The following is an 18,682-nucleotide window of genomic DNA, read 5'->3' as shown; positions in this document are numbered from 1 at the left end:
ATATGAATGTTTTCGAATTCAAACAATAACAAAAAAAAAAATTTCAAGATCAAGAATTGTGAAGAAAGTTATTTATTCAAAAGAATATAAATTCAGTTAATTAAAATAGAGTTGCATTTGTACAGACTGCATAAAACTCTCAAGGCAAAAGCAGATCGATACATCAATAAATGACAGTTGGAGCTCTGTGGTCAGCTTGACAGCATAGAGTCTCCAAACACATTTCCGTATGAGGTTTTGAGAAAATGAACGTAGTTGTGCAGACTGCGGTTGGTAGAGTCGGACTGCTCCAGTCTGTCCTTCATATTCTGCAGCTGACTTTTGAAACGACGCTCCATCTGGAAAACAAAACCTCTTCAGACAAACGCCTAATAATAAGTCACAGTATCTGAAGCGCTTTGAGGAGCGCCCTACCTCTTCCTTGCTTCGATGTACTTGGCTCAGCTCTGTTTTGGCTCGGCTCAGCTGGCTGTGCAAATCCAACGCTTTGGACTGAGACACTCTCTCTTTGGCCAGAACCCTCTGGATGCTGCTGTCCACCTATAGATATTAAAGTCAGGTGCCCATGTCAGGTCAGTGAGGAAGATCTGTCCCCTCTCATTCTGTTTCCTTTCTTCTATTTCATCTCTTCCGCTTTCACACACTGTCAAAATCATTCTCATTCTCACGTCATTTAGTTTCTACGTGACCACTCTCGTCCACTCATCTATTTGTCCATCTTTTCTGAGCCAATCAATTCCCAACCCTCATGCTTTAAACTCATTGTATAGAGTCTTCATTAGCCATTGTTCACATGCTAACTCCATCTCCAGTGAACAGACTTCCTTCATTATCTGAGATTCAGCTCCAGGATGCAGTCACTCTAAGTATACCTATGTTCTGCTACGTTTCTGCTAGGGGTTGAATGAGTTTGGATTTTTTAAAGTCGACAAATATGTGGTGAAAGTAAGTGAGTCAACATCGACTCGTCGATGATGTCACCCATAAAAACACAGTAGAAAGTAATGCTTTGCAACAATGAAATCTATATTCTTGACCTGAATACATATTGTAAAAAGAGGCTCCAGAGGCCTTTCTGCAAGGTATTTGAAGGTTGAACACGGGCTACTGTCAGTAGTAGTCCAGGTCAACACCATAAACATTAAACAATGTCAACTAATAGATCATAATAGAACTGAACATAAACATACGAGTTTATCAATACTGTGCGCTGCAGATATGTATAGCCTATATAAATCGGCGTCGCATAGCATTTAATAGTACTTCACAGCGTGTTGTAAGATACTATAATGTAGCCAGGATAAAAAAAAAAGCGGTATATCTCTGAAGCCTTTTCTGTGTATAGCAGCTAAAGGTCTAATAACTTTAGACAATGAAATTCACCAACAAACTGTTGATGTGCAGCCTCCTTCTCTCTGTTACCACAGGACGTTGGGTGAAGTTGCTAGCTGACTGCTGATGAGAGGATTTGGACCGTTCCTCTGCTAGTGTGCACTGCAGTAGTACTTTTGTTGTATTCAGGACTGACTTACATATTCTGCATGTCACGGGAGAATGTGTTTCATCTTAAGTGAAGTATTTCTACACACTTGATGAACCTCTGCTTGAACCGCTGCTAGTTTGCTGCAATGACCCGCAGGGCTCCTCACCTGTCTTCTCTGAGGCATCCGTGTTGCTACTAGTTGATCGGCAACTAGTTGACTTCCTGCTAAAAGTGTCATGACACAGCGGTAAAATCGACTAATCGACTCGGTTCAACCCCTAGTTTCTGCTACACTGTGGCATCCAGATGGTACACTTTATGTCTTAAATTTAGCTACCAATACAGGTCAGGTTGAATTTAATTGACATAAGTGAAATGATTCAGATCAGGAGAGAATTAAGGGCACTAGCTTGTTTATTTTCCAAAAGTGAATTATATCCATTTGTTTCCCCTGCACATTCACCACCTCTCTTTGAGCCATTAAAAGTCAGAATAATTGATAATTGAGAATTGCCCAGGACCACCCAGGTCGAGACTGACTTGTATAAAGGGACAGCATCTGGAATGAGGTTGAAGTGGTTACATTCATATCTGTAAAGGTTCTCATTCATTCAGGCCATGGTATATCCCAAAAAAAAACAAGCTGAAATAAATCCAACTGGACTTGGAGAGGTTGAAGACGTTTCACCCATGTCTTCAGTTCTAAAAGACAAGTGGGGGGTTGGGGTTTAAATAGGAACATCTGTCATATCAACCATATCCACATGAAACTCACATACAGTGCATCCGGAAAGTATTCACAGCTCTCCACTTTTTCGACATTTTGTTATTTCATTCATTCATTCATCTTCTGTAACAGCTTGTTCCTGTGAAGAGTCGCAGGGTCTGCTGGAGCCTATCCCAGCTGTCATCAGGCAAGAGGCGGGGGACAGGTCGCCAGTCTATCGCAGGGCTAACACAGAGAGACAGACAACCATTCACACTCACATACACACCTACGGCCAATTTAGAATCACCAATGAACCTAACCAGCATGTCTTTGGATGGTGGGAGGAAGCCGGAGTACTTGGAGAGAACCCATGCAGACACAGGGAGAACATGCAAACTCCACACAGAAAGGCCCAGTTGGCCCATGGATTTGAACTCATGTCCAATCAACTGTATTTACCACAGGTGGACTCCAATTAAGCTGTAGAAATATCTCAAGGATGATCAGTGGAAACAGGATGCACCTTGAGCTCCGCTGCAAAGGCTGTGAATATTTATGTACATGTGATTTCGTAGTATTTTATTTTACATTGTGCTTATGGGGTGTTGTGTGTAGAATTTTGGCAAAAAAAAATGAATTTAGTCCATTTTGGGATGAGGCTATAACATACCAAAACGTGGAAAAAGTGAAATGCTGTGAATACTTTCTGGATGCACTGTAACTAAAGTGTGTTCATGACTAGATATTCATCTATAATTAGAGGAATCTGTTATGATCATGTGCAACTTTCTGATGGGCAATAAGTACAGATGTTTATATTTAAACCCCAACTCCCCATCAGTCTTTTACAACAGAAAACTTGGATGAAATATCTTTAAGACACCCAAAAAGTCGTTGCCCTTGTTTCAGCTTTGTCTTTTATTTAGTTATGTTCAGTCTGAAGGTATGATGTCTGTGGATGCTCATGTTTCAGACCTGTCTCTGAGCATCATCCAGAGTCTGCTGCAGCTGTCTGGACAGGACGCTGCATTCATGAGTCTTCTCCTCCAGCTGCTGTTGAATGCTACAGATGTCGGCTTCCTTTGAGGCGAGAGCCTGAGACATCTCTTTGTTTTCTACCGTTAAGAACTCCAGCCTCCTACATCAAACAGATTAACCGTCACTGTTTGGAACATATAATCAATCCATGTCTGTATAAAAAAAAAAAAGATATACCAGCAATCTTTTATACAAGTCTGTTCGTGTGTTACCTCTCTACACTGTGAATTTTCTCTTTGAGGGCACTGTTTTCCTCCTGCAGCAGCAGGTTTCTCTGTTGAAACATCTCCAGCTGAGCGCCTTGTTGTTCCACCTGCAGAGGACCATAATTAATGTGACATGTCAACAATGATAAAAACACAAGCATTTCAATAAAGTCATTCATTTATTCATTCATTCATCTTCTGTAACCGCTTGTCCTGTGAAGGGTCGCGGGGGGGGGCCTACCCTAGCTGTCACTGGTCATTGAGGCGAGAGGTGGGGTACACCCTGGACAGGTCTCCAGTCTATCACAGGGCTAACACAGAGAGACAGACAACCATTCACACTCACATTCACATCTGCGGCCAATTTAGAATCACCAGTTAACCTAACCAGCATGTCTTTGGACAGTGGGAGGAAGCTGGAGTACCCGGAGAGAACCCACGCAGACACAGGGAGAACATGCCAACTCCACACAGAAAGGCCCCAGCCAACTGATGAATTTGAACTCAGAACCTTCTTTCTTGTGAGGCATCAGTGCTAACCACCACGCCACTGTGCCACCACTGGTCTACACTTATATATGGCCTTTAGCAAGATGCTCATCTGCCATCTATCAGCTTTGGTTAGTTCCCAAGGACTCTAACACGAGGAGAGCATGGTGATCGAACAGCCGACCTCTGGGATTAGTGGACAACTCATTTTACCTCCTGAGCCACAGTCGGCCATAATTAGTGGCAGCTTTTTATCTTCTCGAACAAGTTAAATGAAAATATTTGGCCTGGAACATTTTTATTTGAGACCACTCTTTTTTTTGAGGGATACATACAATCTTCATGATTCCACACAAATTCTATTGTCGTCACCTTGTGTCTGACTTCTGAGAGGGCCGAGTTATTCTCCATGTTCCTCCTCTCGTGGCTGTCAGCCTCGTGCTGGGCGTCTCGGAGCTGCTGCTCTGTTCTCCTCAGTCTGTCCGGCAGCATCTCAAGTTCTCTGAGCCGACCCAGCAGCTCTCGCCTCACCTTCTCCTTCTCCATCTCCAGGCTCACCTTCACTTCCCGTGTCTCCTTCTGCACCACCTCCAGCTTCAGGCAGTGCCGCTCTGATTCCAGACGAGCCTGCTGGACCTGCACAGGAGAGGTTCAGCGCTGTCATAGTTCTATGTCGAGTCAGTTTAGTCAGGTTTTTATGTTCATCAGTTAGAGTCTAACTTTACCTTCTTCTTGTATTTCTCCACCAGGCTTTCATACTTTTTGATTGCTGATTTCAGATGACGGGCTTCAGAGTGAAGTCCTTGGAGCTTCTCCTCAGATGACGTGAGCTCAGCCTACATATTAGATACATTTATGGTAAATGGCATTACATTAAAAAACATTTCCTTCAGTCGATGGAAGTTATGGAATTTTAAACAGGTACCTTGAGCCTTTGGTTATCCAGCTTGCTGGAGGCATTTTCAGTGCTGAGATGTTGAAGCTGATTCCGGAGCTCCTTTCTCTCTGCCTGACTCATCTCCTCCACTGAATGAAGCCGAGACCTCAGCTCCGTTACCTGACTGTGATGGAAATACATTTATAAATGATGTGCAAAAGTACCAAAAGATCACAACCTCAGGGAACAAATACATGTTCAACGATCACCCAGTCAGATCTCTGTTCAGCACATGTTATTCCAGGACTTCATGTCTCCCCAGTCGGGTTGCAGTGTGTGTTACAGCAGAAGAAACAGGAGTAGAGTGGTCAGCTGTTAGATTAGGACAACTGACAGGTGAAGATGTGTTAGAAGATGGAAGGATTTGAGAGACTTTGACAAGGACCAAATGGCAACTGTGATGGCAAGACAACTGCATCAGAACTTCTCCAGACTTTCCTGGTCTGCAGTGGTCAGTACTTGTCAAAAATGGTCCAAGGAAGGAGAAGAGGCGAATCAGTCACAAGGTCCTACGAGGCCAAGGATCATAGTGGTGGCCCATATGGTCCGATTCAACACACGGGCTACTTGAGCACAAACATCTGAAAAAGTTAATGAAGGTTCTGAGAGAAAGGAGCAAGAACACACAGTGGATCAGTTTGTTTTGTTTGGGGATGTGTGGCTGCAGGTCAGTCAGGATGTCCATGCTGATACCCACTGATATCCAGAACACGTCACATGCCAATGTGTCCTTTAGCAAGACACCGAATCCCCAGTCACCCCCAGTGTGCTTGGTAGATGTGTCACTATCACTCTAAAGCGCTATCAGTAGCAATAGGTATAAAAGCGCCATAAAAAAACAAGACCATTTACCATCTGTGCCACTGATGAAAGCACCTACAATGGACACATGAGGATCAGAACTGGACCATGGAGACATGGATGAAGGTGGTCTGGTCTGATGGATCATGAAAAAGGCAAAGCAGCATAGGTAGGCGGATGCTTTGGCCAATGTTTTCCTGGGAGACCTTTGTTCCTTCCATTCATGTGGATGTTACTTTAACATGTAGCACCTACCTAAGCATTGCCGCACACTCTGTCCACGCTTTCATCCCTGATGACCTGTTTCAGAAGGACAATGCTCCCTGGTTTAGCAATGGTTTCAGGAACAACAATAACAACAAGTTCAAGGTGTTGTCTTAGCCTCCAAATTCCCCAGATGTCAATCCAATGCAGCATCTGTGGGATGTTCTGGATAAAAATCCAGAACCATGAAGGCCTCGACCTCTTAGCTAATGTCTGAGTGCCAGATACTACAGCACACCTTCAGAGGTCTAGAGGAGTCCATGCCTTAACGGGTCAGGACTGTTTTGACAGCAAAAGATGGACCTACATAATATTAGGTCACAATGTTACGGCTGATTGGTGTATATGCATGCTTTTAGTATTTAGCTATCTATGATGCAGTTTTTGTTGAGTCAAATTCGTAGACTGAACATGAGTACACTCACAGTTTGAGAGCAGAGACTTCCTCCTCCAGCTGTCCTCTGGCAGCTGCCTCTTTCGAGTGGCGGAGACACCAATCACTGGACGTGGACAAAGCCTGAGACAGCTGGGACTCCTTCAAGATAAAACACATTGTCTCTTGGTTATTTGTTTTTACAGCTGAAAACATAAGTTCACATAAAGTACACCTAACCAAAAACATTTAACTCTAAATTCTACTAAACATTTATTGTCTTAGGTCAGTGAGGATCGATCATTTATTTTAAGAAAGCGAAGTGTCAGAGTAATAGTTTTATTTTACTTTTAAATATTTAATCACATTTTCAGTGGGTCAGAAGTTTACATACACATCATTAATATTTTGTTTAGCCCATTCTTCCTGAAGGCCTCCTCACACACAAATTCTCTGTTGGGTTGAGGTCAGGATTTCGTGATGGCCACTCCACTGAATTGTACTTTTCCTGAGTTGAATAATGACTGCGTATAAACTACCGCTGTGTGTGGGAACTGAAATAATTTACAAACAACAACCTCACACAACCTGCCTGTGTTTTAGTCTGCTATATGTACTGTACTGTTCTGTACAGGCTCTCCCAAAATGTGACCTTTGCATTTCAGTGGAATTTTGAAAAAGGCTTTCCTTGTAATCCAATTAGCATAAAAGCGCATGATCAGACGAGACACCGCTACCACAGTGAGGATGGATTTGCATGCAGGGTAAACCACAGAGAGGTCCATAAATCACACAAAAGGAATGATGAGTTGCTGTAATGTTTCCACACCTTCACCTCATTTTACTTTCCATTTGTATTGCTTCAGCAGGGGTAATAAAAGATTATTAAAACATTTAAGGTGATATTATACTTTCTGGCCAAAGAAAAAGTCTCCACTTGCTGTAATCAAAGCTAAAGGCTGTCCAACAAAATATTAGAGTGTGTGACCTTTTTTTTTTTTTTTTTTTGGTGGTGCTTTTTTTGGCCAGTGTATGACCTATTATATCTTTACAGTCACTTCCAGCTCTGAACACTGACCTTTTTCTGAAGCTTCTCCGCAAGCTGCCTGGCGGACTCCTCGGCTTGCTCGGCCTGCTGGCTGAGCAGGGCCAGAGTTTCCTGGTCTTGGGTCCCATCCTCCTCGTCCTCCCTCTGCTGCCTCAGGGTCTGCAGCTCCTCCTGCAGAGCCTGGAGTTCCTCTTGCTGCTGCTTGTAGCTCTGCTGCATCCTCTATCCCCCGCAAAAACATATGCAAAGAGGCATTCACAAAAACATGTTTAAAGGCTAATAAACATGCCTCTGAGATGAATTTGCACTTTTTACAGCTTTATGAACCTTCAGAATATTAAATAAAAGCAGGAAAAGGGCTGTTCAAACAAAGAGAAACATGCACAAATTAGCTATGTAGTCTTTCTGTAAAGTGTAAATATAAAGGTGTAAAGTGCAAAGAGAGCTGGAATATACCTTTGCTAGATTCACACACAGTGCAGCTTAAAAGTTTTTATGTCCTTCAGAATCTTCAACATTTCTGCATAAAAATGACTCAAAACAGTGGATTTTCACTCAAGTCCTGAAAGCAGCCTAAGAGAACGCAATCAATCTCTACTGTGTGCTAAACTATATTCGGTTGTTTTTCACCGGACAATGACAGTAAAACTTCTTATTCTTAATCAGGAAAATGAGCCAATATTACAAATGTGTGAGCTGCAAAAGTAAGTGAAGGGTTTGACAGAACACCTCCAGTGTCTTCCCCCTCAGCACAGTGTCCCCACAGGGCTGTGTCCTGAGCCCTCTGCTGTTCACCCTGATGACACACAACTGCGTCCTCAGGTCTGCCACCTGATGAGGGACAACAAGACCTGGCCTACAGAGGAGGGGGAGCATCTGGTCGGCTGGTGAAGAGGCAATAGCCTGATCCTGAATACTGCATCACTGGTCAAGAGGTAACAGCAGCGTCTACACTTCTTGTGCGATGAGGAGAGCCTGCCCCCACAGATCCTAACTGCATCTTCCAGAAGCACCATAAAGAGCATCCTGACTAGCTGCATCACTGTGTGATGTGGACTGGAAGAATGTAAGGAGAGTGGTGACAACGGAGAAAGCCACTGAGACTTCTCTTCCCTCCATCCACAAAACAATTTCCGAATAGTCGTCTGTCTAAAACTGCAGCTAATGTGTAATCGTAGAAGATCACTTAAGTTACAGATATGCAATACTGGCTTATTTTCCTTATGAACAAATTCAAATGTATAATATTTATGTTTCATTTGTTTGATTGGGCTATCTTTGTCTACTGTCTGGACTTTTGAATTCAGTGCTTTCAATTTAGTAGTAGATATTTTTTGCAAGCTTTTTTATATGCTTCAGCAAACTCTGTTTGTACAGCACTTTGGCAACAGTTTGCTGTTTAGAAATGTGCTTTACAATTAGATTCACATCAGAACATATCCAAGTCACATTTAGATCATTATTATAGTCTAAAAGTACATATTCTCAGCTTTAATTTGAGGGCATGCAAGTCCAAATTGGGGGAAATATTTCAGAACTGCAAACAATTTTATAAACAGTTGCCTGTGTTTTCAGCAGCTGTTTTGTGGACAGATGTGGGATATTCCTTCATGACTCTATATTAATTAAGCAGGTAAAAAAAAAGGCTCAAATTAAAGCAGAGAGTCTGCATATAATCATCATATGACGGTAACTTCACTGTGTTTTAAGCTAAAATAATTTTAAAAAAAATTTAGTGATACAACATGTATGGATTTAATTGTATATAGTATATACAATGTGATTTTCTTTTGGGGTGGTCCCAGATTCAAAGTTTGGATGAGCCTCCATTTATATTATGACCTGGCTTGAGGGCTGCAACATAAAGTATAGACATGACGACAGAGATACAAAAACAGAGGGTTTATTATATTAAAAACTGGAAAAGGCAACTGGTGAGACGTGATGTCTCCTCAGGCCTCTTCAGCTATGTCTTTTATCCACACATTCTCAGGTGGGGCTGGTTAGAATATAGATGTCCATGGACCAGCCAAGGACACTTGCACTACCCCTGTGAGTGATATGAAAATACAGAGTACCGACAAAAAGTTTTCCCCTTTTAGTGCTTTTATAAATCTAAAAAGCATGGTGAAGCATGGTGTTGGAAGCATCATGCTGTGGTTGTTCTTTTTGGCAAAATAAAGGTAAATGCTGGAGGACAATCTGGCTTAGTCTGCAAGAGAACTACAACTTGGGAGAAGATTTATGTTCAAGCACAAAAAAAAATAAATAATAAAAATATAATCCGGAAATGTGTAAAACCAATAGATCCCCATTAAACCAGACGGAGCTGAAGGAGCAGTTTTACAAAAAAATAAAGGAATAAAACTGACCAGATGCTCCATAGACCCAGTGCTGTGCCTGTGGCCAAAGCTGGATCTACTAACTAGTGACATGAAGGAAGCGAATATTCATGCAGTCACCTATTTTACATAATAGTTTTAATTGATTTACATGACTTTGTTACAGTCTGTTATTGACTTTGACAGTAAAGTGCTTTTTAAATGTCAAAATGATACTGACCATGATTCTATTTATGAAAGAAAAAACAAAAAGGGAAAACATCAGGGAGTGAATATGTTTTATAGGCAGTGTATCATTAGCCAATATGCACACTCTTACTTTTCATTCTGATTCAGTTTCCTGGAGCTACAGTTGGCTAACAGTGTTGGAAGTTCCATATAACCAGTTCAAAAGGAAGTATGATTGATGTCCTCTACAAAGATAAAAGCAGATGTTTTCTGTACACAGACCTGAACCTGAGCTGCCAGATGGGCCTTTTCAGCTTCTGCTCGGTTCAGCTGAGACTGCAGATGGTTTCGGGTTGACTCCAGGATCCTTGAAAGTTCATCCGTTGTCTTGACGTTGTCCTGGAAGTTCAGAGGAAAGATGAGGATGAAGGGGGGTTGAAAATGCAGCAGAATCTTTTTACCATGGCATGACAAACCTTTTCAAAGTCCAAATGCTCAGCAAGTTTCGAGGCTTCTTTCTCCTTGTTGGTGAGTTTGGCCAAAAGTCGCTGTCAAAAAAGAAGTGGAAGGAGAACACAACGTCTGATCCAATGTAACAGGGAATGAGATAAAAAACCAGCATTAGTAAATACTCACAATATTCTCTGCTTCACTGTCAGCCAGTCTCTTCTTTAAGCCATCTTTCTGCTCCAACCACACCAGCAACTCTCTCTGTTGGTACAGTAGAAGTCACAGGTGAATTATTGCAGGTTAACTCTTGCTCCATGTGGGTTTTCTTCCACTTCCTGTACCTCATGTTCACTCCACTCTCTGAGTTGCTCTCGAAGGCTGCGATTGGTGTTATCAAACATCTCAACCTTCTCCAGCAGCAGGTCCTGCTGCCGTCCCAGTGATGCTGCATGTAGTTTAGACAGTCTCTTGTCCTAAAAAACGTAAATGAATTCAAATAAATTCACCCAGCCTGCAGTCCAGATCCTCCTGACCCAAAGTGGATGCACATTTTACCTTAGCAATGCTGTCGACAGTTTCCTTTAGGACCATCAGCTGATTAGCTACGGCTACACCATCAATTTCTGCTTCTACAAGTGCCCTAAGGAGCACATTCGTTTTTGTGTATTGTCCCAGAGAATCTGACCTATAAAGAAAAAAATCAACTGAAAAACAGCTGTTGTTGTATCCTTTGAATTGCAACGGAGAGGCAGCTCAGCAAGACCACAAGATGCTCTAGTATTTATGAGTGCTTCCAGAAATGAAAAGTAATTTTGGAGTGAAAAGAGAAAAGGCAACACAGACGCCCACTATCTGGTGTTACAATAAATTCCGCTTAGAGTCACTGGTTTATTTTACCACACAGTACAGCTGGTCTGTCAGATATTACACATGACTTTTTTATAACACTGTCACACTGGATTTGAGATCTCTCCCTGGATATTTTATTTTATTCTGAACTGACTGACAAAAAAACTACAAAAACTAAGTGAGGAGGATGGGGCATTGTTTACATTTGTTGTTATTTTGAACACTAATGTGAGAAATCAGCACAGGTATTTGTCATTTTCTTACTTCTTCAAACAACGAATGCCTTCTTGCTCTCGAAGCAATACGCTGAGGTTTTTGGATGCTGCCGCCAGATCTTCCTCCTGCTCCTCTGCATCATGCTCGTGTCTGATCCCACTTTCTGACTGGTGCTGCACTCTGCTGGTCTGATCGTCAAGACACAAATAAAGGAAAAACAAAAGAATTTACGTCGGAGGGAAACATCCAGAAATAAGACTGAATTTGACAAAAGAAAGTTGCACTGAAGAAATTTCTGCTTCACTGGAGAAAATTAGAATCAAAGAATCGACATCCTTTGCACATCTGGAACATGTTTGTTTGCTTATTTAAAGCAAAAACGTTCATGTGAGTGGGTTAATATATCAGGAAGCAAGGGAACATTTTGTCCTAAAAGTTGATGTTAGAAGCAGGAAAAATGTTGAAGTGGGAGTAATCAAGAGACTTTGACAAGGACCACACTGTCATGGCTAGATGACTAAGTCAGAGCATCTCCAGAACTGCAGCTCTTGTGGATGGTTTCTTGTCAGCATTGGTCAGTAGTAAAAAACAATGTGTCCAAGGAAGGAAAAGAGGGGAACCAGAGACAGAGACATGGACAGCTTAAACTAATTTCCTGGTATACAGTATTAAGTGACTCTGGTGCCTGATAAGATGCTTATCACTTTAGAGACCTGAGTCTTGTAGGAGCCCTCATCTCTTCGGCAGGACAGTTTTCCGGGAGGAATCCACGGCCTTTGCACCCTTTTCCCCCCTTTATCTCCCTTCACCTGGACGTCTTTGGCTCGATTCTTCAGATTCCACGGAAAAAGCCAAGATAAAACACATAAAGAGTTATTGAAGTATCGGTCTTCTCTTAATAAGTTAGTTTGCAAACCCATTTAAAAGTATGTTTTAAAAAGATTTTATTAAACAAAATAACTGTACTTTCAGATTTTTTTAACTAACGCCACGAACTTTTAAACGTAACCAACGGAAATTTTAAAATGTATTAAATAAATATTAAGTAACAAATTTGGTAACCTGTGGGATTTTGCTTGGAATCCTCCTCATATGAACATGTACAGGTGTGCTCTCCGGTACATGGACGTGGACCGGAGGAGGAGACGGCGGTGAATCTCGGGTTTTCATTCTTTTCAGACGTTACTACGACATTCAGATGGAGTTTAGGCTCAACAGAAAAAGAAATAAACAAATGATAAAAGGCTATGTCGCGTTATTATCCCGTTACACGACATTTTTCCAAGATAAATCTCGACTTTTGTCTATGGAGAGGACAGTTTGTTTGGATTGACAAACGACTCTCCTGATTGGCTCGTTTTCAATATCTCGCTTTTTGATTGGCGGAGGCTTGTTTTCGGTAAGCGTTGCCCGTGGTAACGATTGGAAGTAACGGGCGATGTTTATGGTGCGTTCATTATATCGGAAGAAAAGGGATCACACGAATTTCAATACTTTTTTATTGCTATACATTAGCAGCCAAACAGATACAAACAAACCGCTCATGCATGATTGTCATGTAAATGTCAAGCGGTAATTCTGTTAACTGTTGATGATATGTCTGTAGTGAGCGTATAGATGATCATAAACGAGTTTCCCCTTATGCCAGATATAATTGTGTTTTAAACATAAGCCGTGAACGCATCCTAAACCCAACCATTATGCATTACACGGCACGATCTCCTTATAATATTCAAGTTTTTATTAAATTTCCGTATCTTATAATCGCCTACCTTTAAAATGAATACACTTAAAAGCAATATGAAACCCGATGAACGGAGAACGGTTATACATCCGTTGTGCTGAAATGTGCGCAGTTTGAGTAGGAAATGGTTGGGATGACTGCATTTCCTGTTTTTCCATGGCACTTCCGGAATCGTAACTTTACAGTTTACGTTAGCTCTGAAGTTCACTAATCACAATGGTGTCAACGTCGAATGTTAGAATACAGAGTAAACGTGTGTAGTAGATTAATGACGTGCTTCGGAGTGGTATTCGATTAGTAGACAAGTCTAGTTCGACGCAGAGCCTCGGCGACAAACAAAGCTGCTGGGAATTTAAGCTAGCTCGTTATTAGCCTAGCTTGTGATTAGGCTTCTATGTGCGTGCGAGGCAGCAATGAGATGTAAGCCGAGTCTGCAGCTGCTCGTAAAGCAGCTGGAGAGGTTGACAGTGCACTACATCTCCTTTGTAATCCTGTTGTATTCCGCCGCATACCAGCCCGGTGAGTCGTGTGCTGCTGCTGCGGCCACTGTGGAAAGTGGTGCCAGCACCGACACCCTGATCCTGTGCAGGGCTTGCGGACACGAGCTGGCTTTCGGCGCGGACATCCACTTCGTCCCCAGCCGGCTGGCGCTCTCCAGCCGCAACGACACGCTGGTCGGAGGCCGGAGGGTCAACATCCAGCTTTTCCAGAACCCCCACGGGCACCAGTTCGAAGTGATCACGTTCAGAAAAGCTGATGTTACCCTGCACTGGCCGGCGGACAAACGCTTTTCTTGGTTCCCGGGGTTCTCGTGGACCGTGACCACCTGTCCCCGGTGTAAAAGCCATTTAGGTGGGTACACCTGTAGTAAAGGAGTCACAATCAACAAGTGAACTATCACAGAGCACACTTTCAGTTATAAACGACGAGGTCTGTGCACAGATAAAACACTCCAAAGCAATAAATATCTATTTTTCTTCAAAATATGCAAACTGTGTACTATAATATAAATTACTAAGCTAGCCCTTTTGTTTTATGCATTCTTTTAACTTAGAATGTAACTAGTTCATAACTAGTTTCATGCTATGGTCTTTTAAAATATTTTTAAAAAAAGCATGCAACGTTTTGTTTAAATAACTTGTAGAAGTTTTTTAGGGTCTCAATTATGAAAACATACTTGAACTGAAATAAAAGTATTAAGCAATCAATTTTTCAAGCAAAATGGGAGGTTGGAATGACAGTGATATTATTTGAGACAAATCATCAATAAAACTTAGGTCTGAATAAAGAGGACAAATACTACCCATTACTCTACTTGCATCTATGCTACACTTTGTTATAGTCAGTTAAAATCTTGTCTCTTTTAAATCCATGTGCTATTTTTGACATTCACCCTGCGTCAAGCCGCTGATTTCTCATCTCTTGCTCCAGGTTGGGCCTTCCAGCCTAGTGACTGGCCAGAGACAATAACTAAAACCAAATTCGAGGAGTCGGAGCACACCTTCTTGGCTTTAATAACCCATCAACTTTTAACAGAGGAGTTTGCTTCAAGCCTGCTGATGACTCCAAAATCCTTCATCAGCTAATGGACTTAATTGTACCATGAACCCAGGTGCCTTTGCTGCTGAAAGAAAATAAGTTTTCAAATAAATTTCTTTGCACCCACTTGGTTTGAAGACTCCCAGCACACATGTGTACACAGTTAAGTTTTTATTATCGTAACAAAGCAAGTTGTACACCTCAAATTTAAAACAATTTCTTTTTCCCCCCAGCGGAAAAGGAAAGTGTGATTAAATGTCTATGAGAGAACAGGTCTTTTTTTATTTATTTATTTAAACCCATGAAGCAGAGGGGGCCAAAATTTACAAGCTTGTTTTTTTTTTATCCATTTTGTTCTTTATTAAAAATGTCATTTCAAATCTCATGGATATCTGTAAAACAATACAATGAAAAAAAAAAAACATCCCATAGAAAGGGTGTCAAAATAACCACTCTTTCCAATAACTGCCATACTCCTTCCCCTCCCCAGCTTACCCCACCCCCCGCCCCTCTAAACATTACAAGTCAAAGGAATGAGCTGGTACTCGTTAACCACATAGGGGAAAAAATAAGTTTTCAAGGGTTCAATATCCCAACTGGGACAAAAAAAAAAAAAAAATATGGGGAAGATATTGAGAGGTCTGCTAGCGCTAGGTCACTACACCATGGCTTTAGTCAATTTACCACACAACCTTTAACAGGAAGGAATTTCTGTATTTTCAAATTCTACTCAGGATGCTGTGCTGAATCTATTTTTGAGACGTTCTTTATTATTATTTCTGAGATGACTTTGGGGACGGTACTCACAATTCAGGGCAAAGTGCCATTTGGCCTTAGATGAGTCAAAGGAGAACAGAACATGGCACCAACAGGCAAACAGGCTTCAGAATGGAAAATGAAGCACACACGGGTTTTTAAAATAAAAAAAAGTAAACAAAACAAAACAAAAAAACCTTTGCTCCCGAATATGAGTGGAAAAAACAAACAGGGAATAAGGGTCTCGGCAGATGTTATTTCTTAGTCGTCTTCTCCCTCGTCGTCCTGAAAGATACAAGGAGGTCAGTGACAATGACAAAAAACTTAATACTCATTTTTCTCTCTCACATTTTGTCATCTTACTTCTCCGTCTTCTCCATCGTCCTCTTCATCCTCCTCTCCATCTTCATCCCCCTCCTCATCTATGTCCTCCAGACCCTCTTCGTCCTCTTCATCATCCTCCCCTTCACCCTCTTCATCGTCCATGTCGGGAACCTAGAAATAGAAATTTTATGTAATTACACACCCAAAGCAGGAAAACTTTAAATACTGTGGTCAATTCTGCTAGTCTAAAAACGTACCAGGTAGTACTGCAGAGGGTTTGGCCAGATGTCATCCTTGATGACCTCCCCGAGCTCATCTGCGCCAGCGTCAGCATGATCAGTGAACCAAGTGAAGAAGCTCTCTGGCTCTTCATGTTGCCTCTTCCTTCCTGCTTTATTCTGTGTCTGACTGGAGCGCTTGGTCAGGTCCTAACCACACAGACACACACAAAACAAAACTGTGAGATTGGGAGGGGGGCTGGTGGCTTCAAGAATGACCAGTTCTTTAGTTTACTTTGCTGACAACTCAGAAGTACATACCTTTCCTGATTTCCATTTGATTTCTGTTGACTTTGAAGATGGGTCTCCGCTCTCGTTCAGATGGAACTCTTTGGAAAGTACTTTATTTTCGAAGTAGGGATTTTCGTCGAAATACTGGGAGAAAATACATGCAAGTAAGAAAACAAAACAGAAAAACAACATACACCTCTATTTTGTTTGTGTGTGCAGTCAAAACTCACAAAATCTATTCTGTAGCCTGACTTGATGTCTTCAAACTCTGTCACCTCCACCCGGCTCAGGTAATGAAGCGCCTCTTCATCTTCCTCACCCAGTAGGGCAGATACTGTGGACACAGACTTTAACTATGAGCCATAGCTCAAATTATACAAACCTGACAGCATTATAAACTCAACACTCACCTTGTGGATGGTTGACAAATGTGGTGACCCAGAAGTTGGGGATTTTGGCGATCAGTTCTGACCTCTTCTGAAAGAATGGCTGGCGGAGTTTGTTGTATTTCTGTTCTACTTTGAGGATCTCCTCACTGGCTTGCTCATTCAACCTGAAAAAGAATAAAAGTATAAATTACTATGTTGACATGGATAATCAAACAGTGCACCATGATGACTCTACAGGACATAAGAACAGCCCTTCAAGCACAAGGCATGTCATCTTAAATTGATCAAATCTGGAAAAATGTTTATTACCTGTCAATTTCATTTTGAACTTCATCAATGTGTTCAATGGCTTCTTGCTGTTCTTTCTCTATAGGGACAAAAACAGGAATAAGCATTATTACACATTATTATTAACCACAAATGGGACCTAAAAGCCTATAAACAGTATTTTACAAATATTTGGAAATCCACAATATTCAAGGGAAACACACACATCCAGCCCTGCCTGCATTTTAAAATGTGGCTTATTAATTGAAAAAAAACTTTCTAATATCTTTTTCTTGAAAAAAATAAACACTTGCCAAAATTATGCTTTAGTTATAATTTCTGTATTTACAATTGTTTAAATGAACACAAATGAAAGGTGGATTAAAATGTGGGCTCTCGCAGAGTTGAAGTTAAAGTTACCGGCCAATAGCTGCAGCTCTAGCGGCTCAGACACTCGCCGTTTCCTGCCGGCTGCTACCTTCAAGGCCGCGTGGTTTAAATGTGGGACACTGACTGCACACACCGCGATAACGCGAGACACCAAGCTAGGACCGATGCCAGACTACATCCCCCCTAAAACTAACTGTCAAACCGCTGCACATACACACCCAAGTCCTGCATCCAGTAATATTAATAGGAATAATTACCAAAATGAACCCACTGCGGGGCTGCAGGTGCATTTAAATGCGCCTTAGCCAACAACAAAACATAACGTCGTCAGCTAGCGTTAGGTAACGTTACAACAACAACACTAGCTAGCTAACTGCTAATGCCCAAATGGGATTGTCAATTTTGCTTTTTATTAAAACACCAAAATACCAGTGTAAACACAGATTAAGCTATTTTGAGGTGATTTCACGATATATTGCGAAAAAAATTATATTCCTTCACCACACCACTCGTCTAGGTAGGCATCGACATAACTGGCCACGCTGATGATGCTAAATTGTCTAGCTAACATGGCCTCTCAGCACCGGTCTGAACTGAACAACAGAAGGCTGGAGTAGCGGCATGCTAATAAACGGGTTAGCTGGCAAGCTAGGTGCTGTTAGCGAAACGTGAATACACGCAGCAAGGCTGTAGTCCACCACAAAGCAGCCCCATGGGCGTTAAGCAAAACAAAAGTGAACCGCTTACTAATTATTATGAACAATGCATTCAATGTGAGTGCAAATTATGTTAAGAGAAGAAAGTGAAAATGGCGGTGAACAGGAGGCCGCCATTCCCCTTACCGGAGGTCTCGTCCGCTCCGTCATGGTTTGAGTTGAGCTCTTTTTTACTCACTTTTGCCGCCGAGGCCGACATGTTTTCGCGAGCTGGGGTAACTTACGGACGTCCGATGGAATAGCTGGTGGCTTTGAATCTGGTTTCTCCCTGGGCAGGAGAACGTTAATTCGGCGTAAAGTTCAGCGTGCAGAAGCCAACAACGTGCTGCTTTCCACACAATGTAGCTGCCGAGGAGCGAGGAAGTCACAGCAACCGCCGCTCACGCGCTCCTTTCATTACGAACGCGCCTCGCCGAATGGAGCAGAGAAAGAGCTCCGCCTCTCAAAATAGGTCTCTCTACTCGGCTCCAATTTACTAATTTACCACCGTATTTTTCCCTAAAATGACACCAAAAATAACCAGAACCCCAAATTATCACTTATATCAACAATACGGGAGATTATTAGATTAACTAAAAAATAAAATAAAAAAATACGTTAACTCAGGGCAGGCCAGACCTTCAAGTTCGACCGACTCGCACTTGCGCAGTAAAAAAAAAAAAAGATGCTGGGGAT

The 18,682-nt window shown here is 41.8% G+C and overlaps 3 protein-coding genes across 3 annotated transcripts; 1 reads left to right on the top strand and 2 right to left on the bottom strand.

Annotated features, from left to right (window-relative positions):
• Positions 1-54: 54 nt before the first annotated feature.
• On the bottom strand, positions 55-13,215 carry LOC311493503 (outer dense fiber protein 2-like). Its single transcript, XM_084552195.1, has 18 exons — positions 13,146-13,215; positions 12,436-12,558; positions 12,087-12,203; positions 11,422-11,561; positions 10,864-10,993; positions 10,650-10,781; positions 10,495-10,569; positions 10,335-10,406; positions 10,141-10,257; positions 7,379-7,570; positions 6,353-6,462; positions 4,851-4,986; positions 4,651-4,761; positions 4,298-4,561; positions 3,443-3,543; positions 3,168-3,330; positions 415-540; positions 55-338 (listed from the first exon to the last, which is right to left on the bottom strand). The coding sequence occupies exons 2-18, from the start codon at positions 12,541-12,543 to the stop codon at positions 192-194; spliced, it is 2,241 nt and encodes a 746-aa protein (XP_084408321.1). The 5' UTR covers positions 12,544-12,558; positions 13,146-13,215; the 3' UTR covers positions 55-191.
• On the top strand, positions 12,677-14,709 carry LOC311493505 (uncharacterized protein). The gene is made up of 2 exons (XM_084552197.1): positions 12,677-13,969; positions 14,549-14,709. Exons 1-2 carry the CDS (start codon positions 13,531-13,533, stop codon positions 14,701-14,703), a joined length of 594 nt encoding a protein of 197 aa, XP_084408323.1. The 5' UTR covers positions 12,677-13,530; the 3' UTR covers positions 14,704-14,709.
• Positions 14,710-14,812: 103 nt separating this feature from the next.
• Positions 14,813-18,409, bottom strand: seta (SET nuclear proto-oncogene a). Its single transcript, XM_084552196.1, has 8 exons — positions 18,134-18,409; positions 16,944-17,001; positions 16,656-16,798; positions 16,476-16,579; positions 16,276-16,389; positions 15,994-16,164; positions 15,776-15,907; positions 14,813-15,697 (listed from the first exon to the last, which is right to left on the bottom strand). The coding sequence occupies exons 1-8, from the start codon at positions 18,204-18,206 to the stop codon at positions 15,674-15,676; spliced, it is 819 nt and encodes a 272-aa protein (XP_084408322.1). The 5' UTR covers positions 18,207-18,409; the 3' UTR covers positions 14,813-15,673.
• Positions 18,410-18,682: the final 273 nt, after the last annotated feature.

Source organism: Chelon labrosus (genome assembly GCF_963514085.1).
Source record: "Chelon labrosus genome assembly, chromosome: 9".
In the NCBI taxonomy this organism is placed as follows: Eukaryota; Metazoa; Chordata; class Actinopteri; order Mugiliformes; family Mugilidae; genus Chelon; species Chelon labrosus.
Note: the sequence above shows the minus strand (reverse complement) of the source record. Positions and strands in the feature narration are given on the sequence as shown.